We start from the raw sequence: 17,138 nt of genomic DNA on the forward strand, positions 1-17,138 counted from the left end.
AACACGCAAAAACGGCTGAACGGATTTGGATATAATTTGGCATGCATGTAGTCTTTGACATGGAAAAGAACATAAGCTACCTTTTATCCAGATTCCTTAAGTAGTTCCCGAGGAAACATTTAAATATATTTACCAGCTAAGCCGCGCTTTGGAATTTGGTATGCATTTCACCTTTGCTATGGAAAAGGACATGTACTTTCTATACAGACTCGAAAAGTTCCTTTGGCAGGATTAAAAATTGTTAACGAGCAAAGCTTTAGACCCAATTCTGAAGTCCACGCAGACAAAGTCGTGTGCAGAAGCTAGTATGTATATATATAGTCCGGAAGTTTAGACATTTTATGTATGAGTAGAATTTAAAGACAGCTGCAGACGACGTCGATCGCTATCTGTAACACAGGAATATGTATCTTGTTATACTTTAAGTTAAGTATGAATTTACGTTGAGTCCAGATTAAAATGCCCTTAGTGTGCTCTGACCATATGGATTCGTTTTAGCAGTTTAAATAAATATAAATAAATATATTACGACAATACACACATCGCCATCTAGCCCCAAAGTAAGCGTAGCTTGTGTTATGGGTACTGAGATAGCTGATGAATATTTTTTTATGAATATAATACACATAAATACTTATAATATACAGATAAACACCCAGACACTGAAAAACATTCATCTTCATCACACAAACATTTTTCCAGTTGTGGGAATCGAACCCACGGCCTCGGACTCAGAAAGCTGGGTCACCGCCCACTGCGCCACTCGGCCGTCAAAGTTTGAAATGCTGGTTTACTTAAATGTATTGAAAATCGTATGATGCTTTTTTGCATTGTTAAAAATTATTTTAACTTTAGTCTGTTGATCTGGGCATTTTCTACGCTGTCACTTTTATAACCATTATTATCAGAACAAATAGAAATGAACTAATAATTACACTTTTATTGTTTACTAAAAAGAGAAATTCCAAATTTTTTAATACAAAATGCTTCTAGTATGTTATACTCTGTTTTTTCTTATATTTAATATTTTCATAACTTTTTATTGAGTATATGTTATATACACTAAAAAGCTTTAAAATAGAAAAAACATAAATTTAAAATGAATTTTCTTTACAGTATTTTTTATTTTGATAAACTAAACGCACCTTACACTTAAGAGTAATGAAAAGACTTTTAAGTAAGAAAATGGACTGGAGGAGGTATGATGTAATGAATTTACTTTTATTGCACACCACAAAAAGTACATAAAAAAGAAAAGTATAATAAAACAACGTATAGATATACAGATATTATAGTAAGAAAAGTATAACAATTTGGCGGCCTTATCCGTTCATAGTGATATTTCTTCCAGGCAACCAATGGTGAAAAACCAAATACAGAATATAGTTTGGTGGTGCACATATACCCATAAAATAAACATTTCATGATTTGTGATACATAGTTTGGCTTATAAACTTTCTTGCTTCCACACAGGCCAGAATTAGTGCGGCCGAACAGAGTCCGATCACCCGTGAGCAGTGTTGCGACTAGCGTTATACGAGTATCCCCGGCGCCGACATACCACTATCAGGTATTTATCGCTGAAAATCCGCGTCATACACTTGAAAGTACAGAATAATACCAAGAAGTAAATCTCCGTTTGCAGGTAGACAATCGCAACGGTCCCACCGGGCTCCAGTCCACACAGACGAGTACGATAGGACTCCAGCCGTCTCTCAACATCCAGAGCACGATACAGAGCAATTTAAACGCTCCCACAACGATGCAATCATCGCTTAACCTTCCATCGAGCATCTCCATAATAAACAGTATCAACAGCCAGAATCTACAGACTAGTATCGCGTCGATACGTAGCAATAAAGTAGACGACATTCCCCACAACTTGGTCGTGCATCGTATGCCGACGACGAACGGCTTCGACCTTGAACACATATACAGAAATCCGCTGCGACGAAACGGCATACAGGATCAGTACAGACGCGAGACGGAGGTCTCGTCGCCGTTGAACAATCATGAAAATTTTGTGAATAGACGAGTCTCGGAGTATGAGGATGAGGACCATTCCGTGCCTCAGACCGAACACATCGGCCGTTTGGATCCGCGGCCTTTAGAGCTTTCCGAGGCTCGATTGTTGGAGGACAAGAGGATCATCAAGCCAGCACCGCTTCAGGCCCGGCTAGTGTCGCTCGTGGAGACAGATGTTAAGGAGCCGATGAAGAGGTTCTATGTGCTACCGTCGAACACGCTCGATAAGAAGATCGTGTTCATAAAAAACGAACCGCCTGACGCCGTTCAAGTAAGTTGAGACCGTACAGTACCGTGTAGCATGGTTCAAAGCAGATCGGGATTCAGTTGTCACCACCTTTCTCTTCCCGTGGGTGTCAAATATTCAAATAACAAATTCAAATTAAAAAAATATTTTATTAATGTCAGACCTTATCACAGGCACTTATGAAGAGTTCACACATTTAACATGTTAACACTAATGTTAGGTGATTGTGATAAATGCATTCGTTAACTTAAAACTAAAGCTATGACAAACGCGCCCTGGTCTAAGAAGAGCCCACAACAAACTGAGCCAGGTTTTTTTTTGTTATCACCCAGCCGAGTTACTGTTTAGCTCGTACTCAGCTACTGAGGGATTGCAACGGAAAACAGGCAATAGTGACCTCTGTGCGATCACTACCATCTACTGCGATCCCCAACCTGTTCATTTTTTTGGGGCGGTATTATAGTATAATAAATGGTAAATAGAAGCGATGATATACCAGTGGGTAGGACTTCGACTTCACTTTCGGGGGGCCGAGTTCGAAGCCCAGCACGCACCTCTAACTTTTCTAAATGATGTGCAAGTAAAATATCACTTGCTTCAACGTTGAAGGAAACCTGCATGCTTGAGAGTTACATTGTGTGGAAACCTGCATGCTTGAGAGTTCTCCATAATGTTCAAAGTTGTGTGAAGTCCGACAATCCGTACTGGTCTGTAGACTACGGCCTTAACTCCTTCTTCTCTTCTGTAGTGGGGTGTTGATGTGAACCGATAAATACTCAGGGACACTAGTAGAGCTTTTTGTGACATTGGTCGTCCGAGGAAATACTATTTCCATGCTTATTTCTTATTTGGAACGGCGTGGTTGTCCGTGTTATTACCAGCACATGAGACTTCAAACCTACGCCTCAGATCAATGCACAAAGGGCGGCCCTTGTAGGACGGGTTCCTTGCACACCCAGCAAAGTTTTGCTCAGTTTATAGGAATTTGTGGAACATCTGCTGTGTTCGCCAATCATACTATAATAAAATTATTTTGTTCTTTAGATAGAGCATAAACAGCACCAGATGCCTCAACAGTTGAACAACAATGAACCCGACCACGCACCAGCCGAACAACGCAGTATGGACAACGGCGATCATGTATGTTACTCAAACAATTCATCAGATAGTAATATACTAATATTATAAGTAAAGTTTGTATCTTTGGACACTTTTTGAGCCTTTCCCCCTATCCATTAAGTGGAGTGAATATCATACATGCACAAAAACACGGCCTACCCTAAAAAATGTGTAAATCGTAACGAAAGAGGATTATTCCACTTTCTGCTATCTTCCTGCTTTATTCATACCTAGCTAAAACTCTGTGCACGCCTTATCTTCCCGCTTTATGCTTTCCCAGTTTTTAACCTGCAGCACACTGTCTGTTCTCCACTCTTTTTGCCTGCTCTTCTTCCACTTATTTCAGTCAGTCACTAACTCATTATTCACTCCCTTACTCTTTGTTTACATAATCCATCCATCCACACTGTCTGGTCATAAATAAAAATGAACAAAAAATGGATTCTTTGTTTTCTTATGAAACATGACTGTCACCTACTCTACCACCTATATATAACCACCTGCCACCTATAATATATAATCGTCACATAGGTATTTATAATTGCATTTAATTACCAAAGTTCCGCCAACCCACTCTGGGGTAGCATGCTGGGTATAAGCTTTATGTGCAGTGTGTATTTATTAAACATCGCTTTTCTATTAGGTCAACAACATAAACAGCAGTGCAGTGATAGTTCATCCGAGTCAGTTGCTGCCGGTATTGCCTCCGCCCACTTCTCATACAGCTATTATTGGTGAGTTGCATCTTTATTAAAAAAAAAAAAAAAAATTTTTTTGATACTATTTTGGAATTTTGTTTTAGTTTGTTCAACATTTTATTTTGGTAATAGCAGTTCTCGTTTTTTTAAGTTCTGCGAGAACAATTAATCCTTTAGGATGCAATCTAATAATGAGTCGTAGTAAAGCTTAATTTTATTAATGGTTTTTAATAAGTATTTTTGATGCCACAAAATTAAGTTTTATTGTATGAATTTATAGATTTAGAAATATTGTATGACAACTATGGTAAGTTATTCGTCCTACTAATTCTTAGATATTAATTAAAATATAAGTTGAGGTTATAAAAATTTATTATTAAGTGCTATAGTGTGGAACTCGATGTGGAATTTATATAAATAAATCAAACACCACCATGTATAGGGTGTTAACACTTTTGATAATCAAAACTTCTAATTTTATCACCATTTTTTAGTAGACATTAAATTGTTAGTATAACACCGTTTTCTGAAAGATAAAAGCCCAGTAATGAACGAACAGCACTGGGCGTTCATAATACCTAAGAAAAAAAGCCTAACACAAATTTACAAATTTTTAATTATTACTTCATGTCTAACAGCTCTATATTATCTAGTAGTACTCATCATAGAATTTCGCTTATTAGTAACATTTGGTCTTTTGTTGATCATACGTCAATTTTTTTTTTCTCGCTTACCTTTTTGAACTTGGTAGTGAAATTTCCTTGGCATACAAATAGAGCGAGCCCGGAAATCTGCGATTTATTCGTCTTAAAACTGTTTTAATTGTCATGAAATTTAAAACATATAGATAATTATATATAATATTATAACGTGCTGATTAATTTATATGAAGTATTATTAAAAATAATGTCTAAATTTGTCATTAGGTTCATAACATCTGCGTGTCATTGAATGAATAAATGATTTATTTATATCTCCACATTACTGCTAAGCAACGTTTTGTTGGTAAACATTCCATATCCAATTTTGCTTATATATAGATTGTTATTTTTATAAAGTATAACGCAGTAAATATTATTATGATAATTAAAAAATAACAACTTTATCCACAGTATCAACAAGTGGTGTTTCCAACGCGGTGTTTCCGTGGCAGTCGCTGGTGCCGCTGTTCCGCGCGAGCTCCCCTCCCGCGGCGCCGGCGCCCGCACCCCCCTCGCCGCGCACCCCGCGCACGCCGCACACCCCGCACACGCCTCACACGCCGCACACGCCGCACACACCGCACATCAAGACTGAGGATCAGATCAAGACTGAAGGTAAGAAAAGTTAATAAATCCATACTAATATTATAAATGCAAAAGAGTGGTTGTTTGTTTGTTTGTCCTAACTTGCCAACTAAGTATCTAAGCGCCTTGATTTGTGCAAAGAGTTTCTTGTAAAGACGGAGAGTAATATAGGCTACTTTTTACACCACGAAAAAAGACGTAATAAACGCGGACGAAGAACGTGGGCAACACTGTTAATTATATCTCTATTCCTTATTAGAAAAAATAACACCTTTTTAAAATTAATAATTCTTTGTTTTTTTTTTACAACAAATTTTTTCGCAATTTCTCATTTGCGACAAATTTTGAAATAACTAAAAAAGGCGATTAGGTTAGTTTATTATAAAAGTTTATATAAAAAAATCATGTTTCAGCTACAATACAAGGATATTTCCCGAATATGTAAGATAAAGGCTTTTAAGTGTGTGGGAGTTTTCATGTATGTATGCAAGACTTTAAATCAAAGTGAAAAAATGCTCTCCTATCAAGTTTTACATTTTGAGACGTATCATCATTGTCATAGACAAGCTGTGTAGTAACTTCGATTTTTAGATGGCACCACGGCGATGTGTACGGACGAAGACGACGAGGTGTTCGAGTGTGAAGACAGCGGTACCGCTGGCGATAACAACAGGCGGTCGCAATGTCTGTCTTCAATCAACCAGCAATCAGCCGGCCAGGAGAAGGTGAGTTGACAGCCTTTTCAACAGTTTTTCTAGTCATCATCATCATATCAACCCCCTACAGACCATGAGATCCATCTCCTACAATAAGAATAGAAGAAAAAACACTACTGCACGTATGACATACAGGAAAAGAAACAGTAATGAGTTTTCAGTGAACAATGTAGACATGCAAAGGCGGTCTTATTGCTGCAGGAAATCTCTTACAAGCAACCTTTGTAGGCAAGAGAACACAGAACTTACAGAAGAGGTTAAGGCCTTAGTCCACCACGAACTTTTATAAACGTTGTATCAATTAAAATATCACGATCAATATCAATTCAACGGTGAAGGAAAACATCGTAAGGAAACGTGCATGCCTGAGAGTTCTGCATAATGTTCTCAAAGGTGTGTGGAGTCCATCAATCCGCACTGGACCAGCGTGGTGGACTACGACGGACATAACCTTTTAATTGTGGGAATAGACCCGTCTGTAGTGGGCCTCTAATGGGTTGATGTGATGATGATGATTGTGTCATTATAATAACTATGCAACAACTATAACTACGTAGACAGTTTGGTGAAAAAGGTTTTCTTAAATTTTTCGCAGAAGGAGCGTCGCATAAGACGTCCGATGAATGCTTTCATGATATTCTCAAAACGGCACCGTCAAGTGGTGCATCAGTTACATCCCAATCAAGACAACCGCACAGTCAGCAAGATATTAGGCGAATGGTGGTATTCCCTCAAACCCGAGGAGAAACAGAAGTACAACGAGCTGGCCAGTGAGGTTAGTTTATTTTATATTACTAATCATAATTCCTTTATTAATAAGATTACAGTTGTACAGTGTAAGGTGTTATTAAAATTAAACGAATACCATGAATAAGAATAATAATAATAATTCTTAACTGCCGTCAGCAAATGGCACACGGCAGAGTTCTTACTATAATTAAATTGATCGTAGACAAAGATTTAAGTATCAGCAAAACTGTTTATTGGAGGTAATGGGTTGAAATTCATTACTATTATTTATCAACAGGTGAAAGAAGCCCACTTCAAGGCACATCCGGAATGGAAATGGTGCAATAAAGATCGACGCAAGTCATCCAGTAGTAGAGATCCTACAGGATCTGTGCCACAGGTAATTTCTAATGAATATCACATAACACTTTTTTTTTATTTGAAAGTCATTTATCATATATTAGTTGTTGTCAGCGACTTCGCTCGCGTTTGTTTCGGTATTTTGAAAATACCGCGGGAATAGTTCGCAGGTTTCGCTAAATTCCGACAGTTTTGCTGTAGTGTTAGCGAATGTTTCGCAGGTAACTTCTTTCGCATGCTAACTTGATATAAACAATATTAGTACTTGTACTGTATCATTAGTCTGATATAAATACACCATGCAACTATCCGATCTACAGTAACTCTAAGCAAAAAAGTTACCTTCCAGTCAGAAAAATTAAAACATTAATTTCTGCATTTAATAATCTGGAAGCGGCAATTGAAGTATACAATCGCAATTGATTGAATGATAACGCAACCGCACCGCGCCGCTGACTCTCGATATAAGATGCTTTTTAAACACCAAGCTGTTAATTCAATTTTCTTACTATATATTTTTTACTAATGAATATTAGAAATTGGATACATTAACTGTTGCCCGAAAAAAGTAACCGGGCACACCAAACATATCTTCGGCAATGTACCCTCTACGCATGTTTCGCTCCGAAACCGGTGCATCTTCAGGAGATTTTGACTTTACAATGAATAATTGTTAAGACTTGTCTTACGTGCGTAGAGGGTACATTGCCGAAGATCTGTTTGGTGTGGAGTATAAGGATTGAATAAATTATAAATTACACCATACAGATTCTCCTGCTGTTAGCGGAGTATAGCAAATTAAGCTTGATTTTCATAATATATTATGGATTTCCGCAAAGTAACGCCTGCTTTAATCCAATAATAAAATTATTGCAGAGCCCTCGCACACCGTCAGAAGGCCCGAACCCTTGTATACCAACAAGCGGTGCAGAAATGTCTATTAATGCACCACAATATAACCACGTAGGATCACCGCAGCTCAGCGATGATGAACCAATGGTAAGGCTTAATGTGAATGATAGAAAAATAATACTTTTTATATTTATTCATTTATTTATTGTTGTTAGGTACACAAAACAGGTAATAACTAAAAAAAAGAAACATAAATAATATGTATATGTAAATATATATCTATGTATATATATACATAATGTGTTCCTTTTTTTAGTTATTACCTTTTTTGCATTTAGAAATTCGGCAGCGGCAATTGAATTACACACCGCAATTGATTGAATGAATTGAATGATACCGCGACCGCAATATATAATATAATCTATAAAGCTGTAATTTATAATGCCTAAAGTTATGTGGAATAATGCTAAATAATTTGATTATAGCTTAAATAAAGCAATTGAGGGAATATATATAGGAAGTTCAAGGTGGAAGGAGGTTTTGTTGGACAGAGCTTGTCCGGGAAGTATGTTTATTTCTGCCACCAAGCAGCATTATTGCAATGCTTTGTTCCGGTCTGAAGGGCGTGGTTGCCGGTGTAATTACAGGCATATTAGGCTTATCGCCTACGCCTCAAATTGATGGAGTGGCATGTTGCAGGACGTGCTCCTTGCGTGTCCTGTGCAAGTGTGCTCTGTTTATAGGCGATGGTATCCCACTTACCATCAGGTGGGTCATATGGTTGGTCCGTCAATTATTACAATAAAAAAAAGTTGTCAATAGCTATACCATACTAACACGGCTAGCATCGGCAGGAAACATTTTTCTCCTCGGCATAGGACAATATTTTGATAGCCGATTGGCGCAGTGGGCAGCGACCCTGCTTTGAGTTCATGGCTGTGGATTCGATTCCCACAACTGGAAAATGTTTGTGTGATGAATGCGAATGTTTTCTAGTGTCTGGGTGGTTATATGTGTATTATAAGTATTTGTGTATTACATTCTTAAAATATTCATCAGCTATCTTAGTACCCATAACACACAAGCTACGCTTACTTTGGGTCTAGATGGCGATGTGTTCATGGTCATAAAATCATTATTTATTTTTTATTTTCTTTTAATTTATTTAAAAATCCCCTTAGTGTATGGCCATGCCACAACAACAGTAGCATAACGAATTTCATTCACATTTGCAGCAGATAAGCCAAACGATAGACGAGCCGGCTGTACCACTTCCGAACATAGAGATAGATCTCAAATGCGGCGAAAAAGTCACGGATTCAGACTCCGAAGGTTTGGACGCCCGCGACTACATGACCCACCACGACCACACGAGACGTCCTAAAGCCATCAAAGCAAGGTCAGCGGTTGCATATTGTTTATTCCTCTTCATCGCATTATAATATTGTTTTATTTGATAGATACACGTATTTTATGAAATTGCCTAAAGTTGAAACCTTTTTTTTGTATACAACGTGTAAATTAAAACCAAAATAATATAGACAGACTTTAGCTTTACAGACTTTAGAAGTACATTATGTATCGTCTCTGGGACATTTGTGAAACCGAAAACCTAATAGTTTTTGAGTAAATAACTGCTATAGTTTTAAAAAAAGCATCACATGCTAAATTACTAGGTAGTAGGCTATAGCAGGTACTATGCGCGTGTCGGTCTTTTATCTTCAATAATAGGGTTGTCATAAATAAACACTTAAAATATTTTGAAATTGTTTGTATGGAAAAATAAAAAATTGATGGAAAATGCTTCTTTTGATTTAACATTTTTACAGGGTAATTACTTATGAAATATATTTAAGTATTATTCAATATTACTTCATAATTCTGTTACACGTTGTATACTAATATCAACAATTTGTTTAGGGCTGGATCATCCGATAATCTACTTGGAGGAATCACAGCGTCGAGTCCTGGTGGTTCAAAAGTGTTCCAACCCACTGGCGGTGCGTTTAAATCAACACACGCTGATACTGGTAATTTATTTTGTAAGCTAAGTTAAATAGTTTCGATATTCTATCCGACATCATTCAAACGACACTTGACGTCTCAATTTACGTTTGTTTACAGGTGATAACCATAGACAATGGACTGCGTTTACGTCACTCAACAAGCCAACTATGAACCACGTACCAAGTTCGCCCCATCCAAGCCAATCTCTATCGGCAAACACGCAGAGTCTCACCAATAGTGTCCAGGGTATATCGCTAAGCACGCCGAATCTTACGACGCAAGAAGCACTTGATAACGCCATAGCATCGATAATAAGCCCCACCACTAGTGGTGTGCAAGTGTTGGCGAGCTCGCTTTCGATGCCCGGCGCATCGATGTCGAGCACTCCAACGACAACATCACTAAATAACACACTTCTGAAAAGCGTCACGTTGGTCAAGAGAAATATTGGGGACAATTCTACAGGTAATTGACTCTTTGTATACGTTTTCGGTTATAGTCATATTATAGACAATATTCGGTATTACAGACAATATTATGTCAATACGGGTTGTATTGACATAATATTGTCTGTGTGTGTATTATAATTATTTATATTTCAATAAATTATATCTTAAAGTATTTTTATTAATTGCGATGATAGCCGAGTGGGTAAGGCTTCGGCTTTCCTTGCGTGGCGACCGAGTTCAAGCCCAGCCCGCACCACTGACTTCACGGAGTTATGTGCGTTTTAATTTAAGCAATTTACATATCGTTGGCTTTAAACGGTGAAGGAAAACATCACCAGGAAACCAGCATGCCTGAGAGTTCTCCATAATGTTCTTAATGGTGTTAGAAGTCTACCAAACCGCACTTGGCCGGCGTAGCAGTCTACGGCCTAAATCCTTCTCATTCTAAGAGGAGACCCGTGCCCTGTAGTGGGTCGGTAATGGGTTGATGAGGATGATAAATTGGGTAATTTATCCGAGCTATTAAGTAATTCCTAAACAAATTCTGAACGACATTCCGATTCTTACGGCATTAGTTGCCTGGAAGAAATATCTATTTAGCGATAAGGCTGCCAAATTGTATGCATTGTGAAAGATTGTTTCAACTTTATTTTCTGTATTTTTTGTGGTGTACAATAAAATACTTCCAAATATCTTCCAAAGTTTCCGATCCCCAGTGCTTCTAATATGTAGTTTAATCAAAGTTAAATTTTGTGTCCACAGGCCCAATCACCTTATCGTTGGACGCATCTGGTAATCTTGTAATAAAGACCAGCCAAGCAGACAGCCAGCCAAGTGACTCTCAGCCACTACACTGCGTCCAGTTACAGAGGCTCTACGTGCCTTTTGCCACAGGTTAGTAATCTTTAATCTAGATATATAATATACCGACTAAATGCGAGGCCGACTGGCGAACGAAGGGTCCCGTACTTCAGAAAAATTATGTCTGTTGTATTGTTTTTAATATTTGTTATATATAGCGGCAACAGAAATTCATCATCTGTGAAAATTTCAACTGTCAAGCATCACGTTTCTGGAGATAACCCCTGGTGACAGACGGACGGACAGTGGAGTCTCAGTAATAGGGTCCCGTTTTATTCTTGTGTACGGAATTCTCAGAATGAACCACGCCACAACTTGACAACAACTTGGCCGATTTCTTCCATTTTTATTTTTTATTTTTAATACTCTTAGACTGGTTCTTCTTAAATAATAACAGCTGCATAGATTGGAATATATGGAAATAGAAAAAAACTCTTCCTAAACGGCTGGACCGATTTTGTTGTGTGTATATTTAAATGGGTTGCTGGATGGCTTGTAAACAATTGGACCGGGTACGGGGCGTTGCTTTAACTGGTAGGACGATGTCGGCCGGGTCCGGTAGTTTAATAATATATTAGGCATACTACCATAAGTTCCTTGGTTTGTTCTGCAAATAAGATGCCACTGAGCAACAGAATGGGTTTTTATTTTCATAGAGATCCAATATAGACACTGGAGAGTGATATAGTCTAAAGTTGCCACAATGTTCTCTTCATATCAGGTTTTTTAACGATGATTTTTTTTATTTTTTTCAGAGGCTGATATTAATAAGAACAGTCAAAACGTACAAAGTGGACAATCTGTGATAGTGTCGCAAAGTAATAACCACACAGTGCCAAAGACAAATACGACGTGAGTACTGTACTGTAAAATTCTAAAACAAGGTTTATAACCAAATTATGTACTTGATTTTAAAGTAAAGTTTTCTAGACGGCGATTGGGCTTTTTATAGACGAGAATAAATGTGACCTTGAAATTACACTCTCAATAAAAGATATCGCAAGGTCACATTTAGGCAAATTTCGTTAGTACATGAGAGAAAATATAGTAGAGAGGAGAAATATAGCTATAGTCCGCATTGTCACCATCACACGCAGAAATAGAGATAACACGTCATTAAATCATATGATTTTAAATAAAGATTATTTAAGGAGTTTCACTTCTATTACGTATAGTAGGTAACTGCACGCACTTTTTTAAATATGAATGTTACGAACTACGTTTTTTTGTACAATTAACAGAATATAACTCTTTAATGTTTTCGCAGGCAATGGGACACGCCGATAGAAGAGGCCCGTCCATTCCCTCTCGCACCTACTCCAGCTCAACTTGGCAGAGCACCTTTACAGAAGAGACTCAGTCGAGGTACGTAAGTTTTATATCTTGAAAGTTTAACGAAAACTTTAAGGTAATAATGTTTATGTCCTAAAGATAAAGCGGTGTAGCCACTGTGGCTGGTCCACACGCAGTATCATAATAAATCTGTGGCTGTCATATTAAGTCTATGTCGGCGATACGCCAGGGTTTTCACGCTCGGTGTCCATTATAATAAAATAACTCACAAAATATCACGTAGTTTATTTTCGCACAATTGCTAGTATAGAACAGAGACGATTTACATAAATTAAACGCTTTTATAGTTTCCTTACAATGGCTAAAACGGATATAGCAAATACAACTTCTTTTGAAACAAACAAATAAAATTAGGTACTGCAAAATAATTCTTAAAATATTCCTTAATATTTATAATAAATGTTTAATCAATTTAAATTACTTAAAATGATTAATCATTTATATAATACAGAGATTTGTTCATTTAATTGCAACAAACATTAGTCAGTCTAAAGATGGCGCTGCAGGCCAGATTTAAAATGAATTAAAGAAAGACTTATTGCATAAAATAATAAAGTTTGATACAGAATAATGATATTAATTCTATAAGATATTAATTTGAACATTTCCACAGTAAATAAAGTAGTTTAACAATAAATGGAACATCAAACATCTTTAAAACATTCAAACAGTCAAAACAGTGTCTATTAAATATCAGGCCCTAATAAGTAGCGGTTTCATGTTTACAAATAACTATTTGAATTTAAATCCGATATATTTCAGATATTTTTATAATAAAATATTCACTTTAACGATAAACTAAAACGTAAATATCAATAGTCGCCAATTATTGCCGACAGGTGGCGATTTGCGCCCATATCTATGTACCTAAAGCTATTGAAAAAAAAAATTGACTTAATATTGCCAAAACATTGAGCTCGAAAAAAAACTTGTCATAGTTAATAAAATGTCATGTCATATTTAATTATATTTAGTAGTTAATGGTTATTAAACTCTGTAAAGGTACATCAACTGGCTCGGCCGGCAGTTGCGAACCCAACATCCCGCGTTCTGAGAGTGGACCGACCACACCGCATGAGATTCCAGAACCGCTTCAATCACCCAAGAAGATGGAAAACCTGCCGAGTCCCTTGTCGAAGAAGTGCCTCTTCAAGAAGGGTAACGAGGACGGTCGGGACAAGTAAGCGTACTCTATAAACTTTTATAAATGTTATTTTGCATCAGTCTATATCAAACGTACGTTTGATGCAAAAAAAATTGTACCTATAATTAGCTCGACAATTGCACCGACTTTGATTATCAAAGGCAAATATCCTGTAGATGGACGAAGGATACCTTTTACACCAGAAATACATCTAATAAAAATAATCTTGTGCATAGGACAATAATCCCATGCCGATTTAGACTTCGGTATTGTTAAAAGGGCGCCCTCATATGAACGTAGTTCACTTTCTTTGCGCTAAAAGATCTAGGGCAGTGAACACAAGTTAAGGTACCATCTTGTTTTAAGATGGTCGCGTTCAAAATCCAGTTCCCTCCCTATCTAGGTTTCAGTTGCATCGGTGCTGTGTTGCATGCAGAACAATAGCTTGTACCTTGGAGGATCTGCGGGCATTGAATAATCTTTTGTCGGTCTCTCATAATAAGCTGAAGATCGTGATCTTTGGCTAGTAATCCTGTACCTGACAATTTCTATAGATTAAATTTGTATTTATTTCTTTGGATTTTAATTACTGTGTTTATAACTTTCAATAAATACAATTATTATTATTGGAACAGGTACAGGTGACAGTTTCTCCTCAGTCGATCGGCACCATTGATCTATGACGTGGTTTTTTGCCTTCTACAATCACATATATTTTTAGGAAGCAATACGCCATACCTCTGACAGGTTAACCTGCCACTATCTTAAACTGCATAAGGTGAGATTGCAGTCAAAGGCTAACCTGTAGATGAAGATGCACAGCTACGAGAATATCGGTGACGCTAAATATCATCATTTTGTCCATACAAAAAGTCAAACACGATTATGATAAATTATTGTATATACAACTAGCTGTCCCCGCGAATTTCATTTCGCCTTTATATTTTTTACATCACAATGTATTTGTAAAGTACAATACGTAAAACTCATCTTACTCCGGATTAATGTAACTCTCTAACACATCACACACATCAATTGTTCTACGTTCATAGACAACATTACGTGCGCTGTCAGTTGTGTTTTATTACTAATGAAATTACTTATATATTTTAATACTTATTATCCTATTCCGGACTAACAGGAATCAAACAAATCAAAAATAATGAAAATCGGTCCATCCGTTCTCAAGTTATAAATGGTGTAACTAACACGACTTTCTTTTATATATATATATATATAGATTTATTATAATATGCAGTGCATATATATATACTATACGTATGCATATATGTACATACTTAACTATATTTATTATAATATACGTCACGAGCATGTCGAGGCCATCGGTAACGCGAATCCATAAGTTTTTCGTTACTTGAAAGGAGAGTAACATACGCTACTCTTTATACCAAGAAAACAAATGGTTTCCACGGGATTTCTAAAAAAACCGTAATAAAAGTGGACGAATTTATGTAACCTTCCCAATCTTAATAAATAATATTTTTTCCATCAGGGTGCTAGAGACTGTGAACTTCGAGCAGAAGTTCAGCACCTTGCCTCAGTTCAAGCCGGAGGCGTGCAGTCCAAGCGCCTGCGTAGTGCCACGAAGTCCACAGCTTTACGTAAGAAAGAAACACAAAACTGCTATGGGTAAGTGGAATTTTAGAACTTCGTTAATTGCGCCTTGTATATCTGAACATGAAGTGGCGATAGCCTTGTAGGAGAGACTTTTGCTTACCTTTCGGGGGCACCTTTTTGGACTAATAGTCATTTTAAGCAATTCAATATCACCTGTTTCAACAGTGAAGAAAAATAGCGTGAGGATATCTGCAAGCCTGAGAGTTGTCCATAATGTTCTCACGGTGAAGTCTCCAATTTGCACATGGCCAGTGTGGTGGACTAAGGCTTAAAACCTTTCTCATTCTGAGAGGACAACTCAACAACTCATGACCGGCCTTATTGTGGGCCGGTCATGAGTTGTTGATGTTGATATCCGAATAAGAGGAGAAACTTATTATTGCTACGCCCTGAAAGGACCTCATGACAGTATTAAGACATGTACATGAATGCAAATAAATAAATAAATAAGGAGTTTCTATTTTGACCTTGAAAATTGTAGGTGTTAATTGAAGTATTTTTTATTACTTTGATACCTTTTGACAGATGAGGATGCGACTGTAGTAACGCCGCAAATCGAAGCGGAAGTGATAAACGGGAATGGAATGCCTACGCCGCACTCATACGGTACCCCGCATAAACTGGTGGGCAACACTTTCTTCGGACCGGACTTCAATATCGACAGCTTTAGAGGTGAGTTACTTTACTAGATGGAGCATGTCGACTTTTTCCGCGGTTTTTCTGAGTTATAAATCAAAATCCCAAAACATAATATGAATTCATTGTGGCGTCACCGAAAGAAACATAAAACCGAGCATGCTTTATTGATAGCTTCGTGCCGGTATATCTTGATTTAACTAAAGATTGCCAAACTGAATCTAAAGTTGAAATTATAATATAACAAAAGGCACTTTCAATTAATGTTTACCAATTAATGGCCCAACGATGAACAGGCTAAAATCTTACATAACGTGTCTCATTTAAGCTACGCATGTACGAGTTTTTCGGAAATTTCGGTTACGGTTTAGAAAAATTCTTTTGAAATTGCAGCCACTGTAAATATATTAAAGTAGTATGGAAACTAGAACGAAGCTTTTTGTCGGTACCTATCTTTGGGACTAAGCGAGCAGTTGATATAAAATGGAGAAATCTCCAGTCCGAGTTATAAGAAATTAACGGTAGGCTTTATATAACTCATACAATGCCCACCCTCAAGCTCAAAACTCATACTGGAGATCATTTTATATCATCTGTATGCGGGATATACCCTGTGCACACCCTGTATGCACGCCACTGGGTACAGGAACTATGAGTATAAGTTATGGAGGGTAGAGGTAAGGAGAGTCATCTTATATGGGAGAAAAGTTGAAAAAGTGTCCAGTTGTTGCGCTAAATAACAGTTCAAAAATCCTCCACAATGGCGCTGGTGGATGCACAGGGTATGGTATGAATGTAGCAATCGTAGATGAATTGAAGTATGCCGAGTTAAAAAATTTAATGTCATTATCGACTAAAGTAGTTAATCATTGAGAATTTCAACAACTTACGTTGTACAAAATATTGTGGTAAATATAACCTTACAGATTTATTATAATCAAACGTGCGTTTAGAGTGATTTTATTTCGTAAACAATAAATAGTACGGTATTTATAATTGGCGCTTCTTTTAAGAGTTA

General features: G+C 37.1%; 1 protein-coding gene across 7 annotated transcripts in view; it reads left to right on the plus strand.

Moving 5' to 3' along the window:
• The window catches only part of LOC120633625, a 45,051-nt gene that overhangs the window by 22,342 nt on the left and 5,571 nt on the right, over nucleotides 1-17,138 (plus strand). For 5 of the 7 annotated variants that reach the window (XM_039903883.1, XM_039903887.1, XM_039903886.1 and 2 more), the window contains exons 10-27: nucleotides 1,474-1,570; nucleotides 1,646-2,296; nucleotides 3,317-3,412; nucleotides 4,035-4,125; nucleotides 5,202-5,405; nucleotides 5,967-6,100; nucleotides 6,687-6,866; nucleotides 7,119-7,220; nucleotides 8,057-8,179; nucleotides 9,268-9,431; nucleotides 9,953-10,074; nucleotides 10,157-10,504; nucleotides 11,251-11,382; nucleotides 12,105-12,201; nucleotides 12,617-12,714; nucleotides 13,705-13,882; nucleotides 15,360-15,496; nucleotides 16,010-16,156. In XM_039903883.1, coding sequence (XP_039759817.1) covers nucleotides 1,474-1,570; nucleotides 1,646-2,296; nucleotides 3,317-3,412; nucleotides 4,035-4,125; nucleotides 5,202-5,405; nucleotides 5,967-6,100; nucleotides 6,687-6,866; nucleotides 7,119-7,220; nucleotides 8,057-8,179; nucleotides 9,268-9,431; nucleotides 9,953-10,074; nucleotides 10,157-10,504; nucleotides 11,251-11,382; nucleotides 12,105-12,201; nucleotides 12,617-12,714; nucleotides 13,705-13,882; nucleotides 15,360-15,496; nucleotides 16,010-16,156 — 3,101 coding nt within the window. The remainder of the gene's footprint in view (nucleotides 1-1,473; nucleotides 1,571-1,645; nucleotides 2,297-3,316; nucleotides 3,413-4,034; nucleotides 4,126-5,201; nucleotides 5,406-5,966; nucleotides 6,101-6,686; nucleotides 6,867-7,118; nucleotides 7,221-8,056; nucleotides 8,180-9,267; nucleotides 9,432-9,952; nucleotides 10,075-10,156; nucleotides 10,505-11,250; nucleotides 11,383-12,104; nucleotides 12,202-12,616; nucleotides 12,715-13,704; nucleotides 13,883-15,359; nucleotides 15,497-16,009; nucleotides 16,157-17,138) is intronic. The other 2 variants (XM_039903888.1, XM_039903889.1) reach the window with 1 other exon arrangement.

This window comes from Pararge aegeria, chromosome 22 (genome assembly GCF_905163445.1).
Source record: "Pararge aegeria chromosome 22, ilParAegt1.1, whole genome shotgun sequence".
NCBI classification, from domain to species: Eukaryota; Metazoa; Arthropoda; class Insecta; order Lepidoptera; family Nymphalidae; genus Pararge; species Pararge aegeria.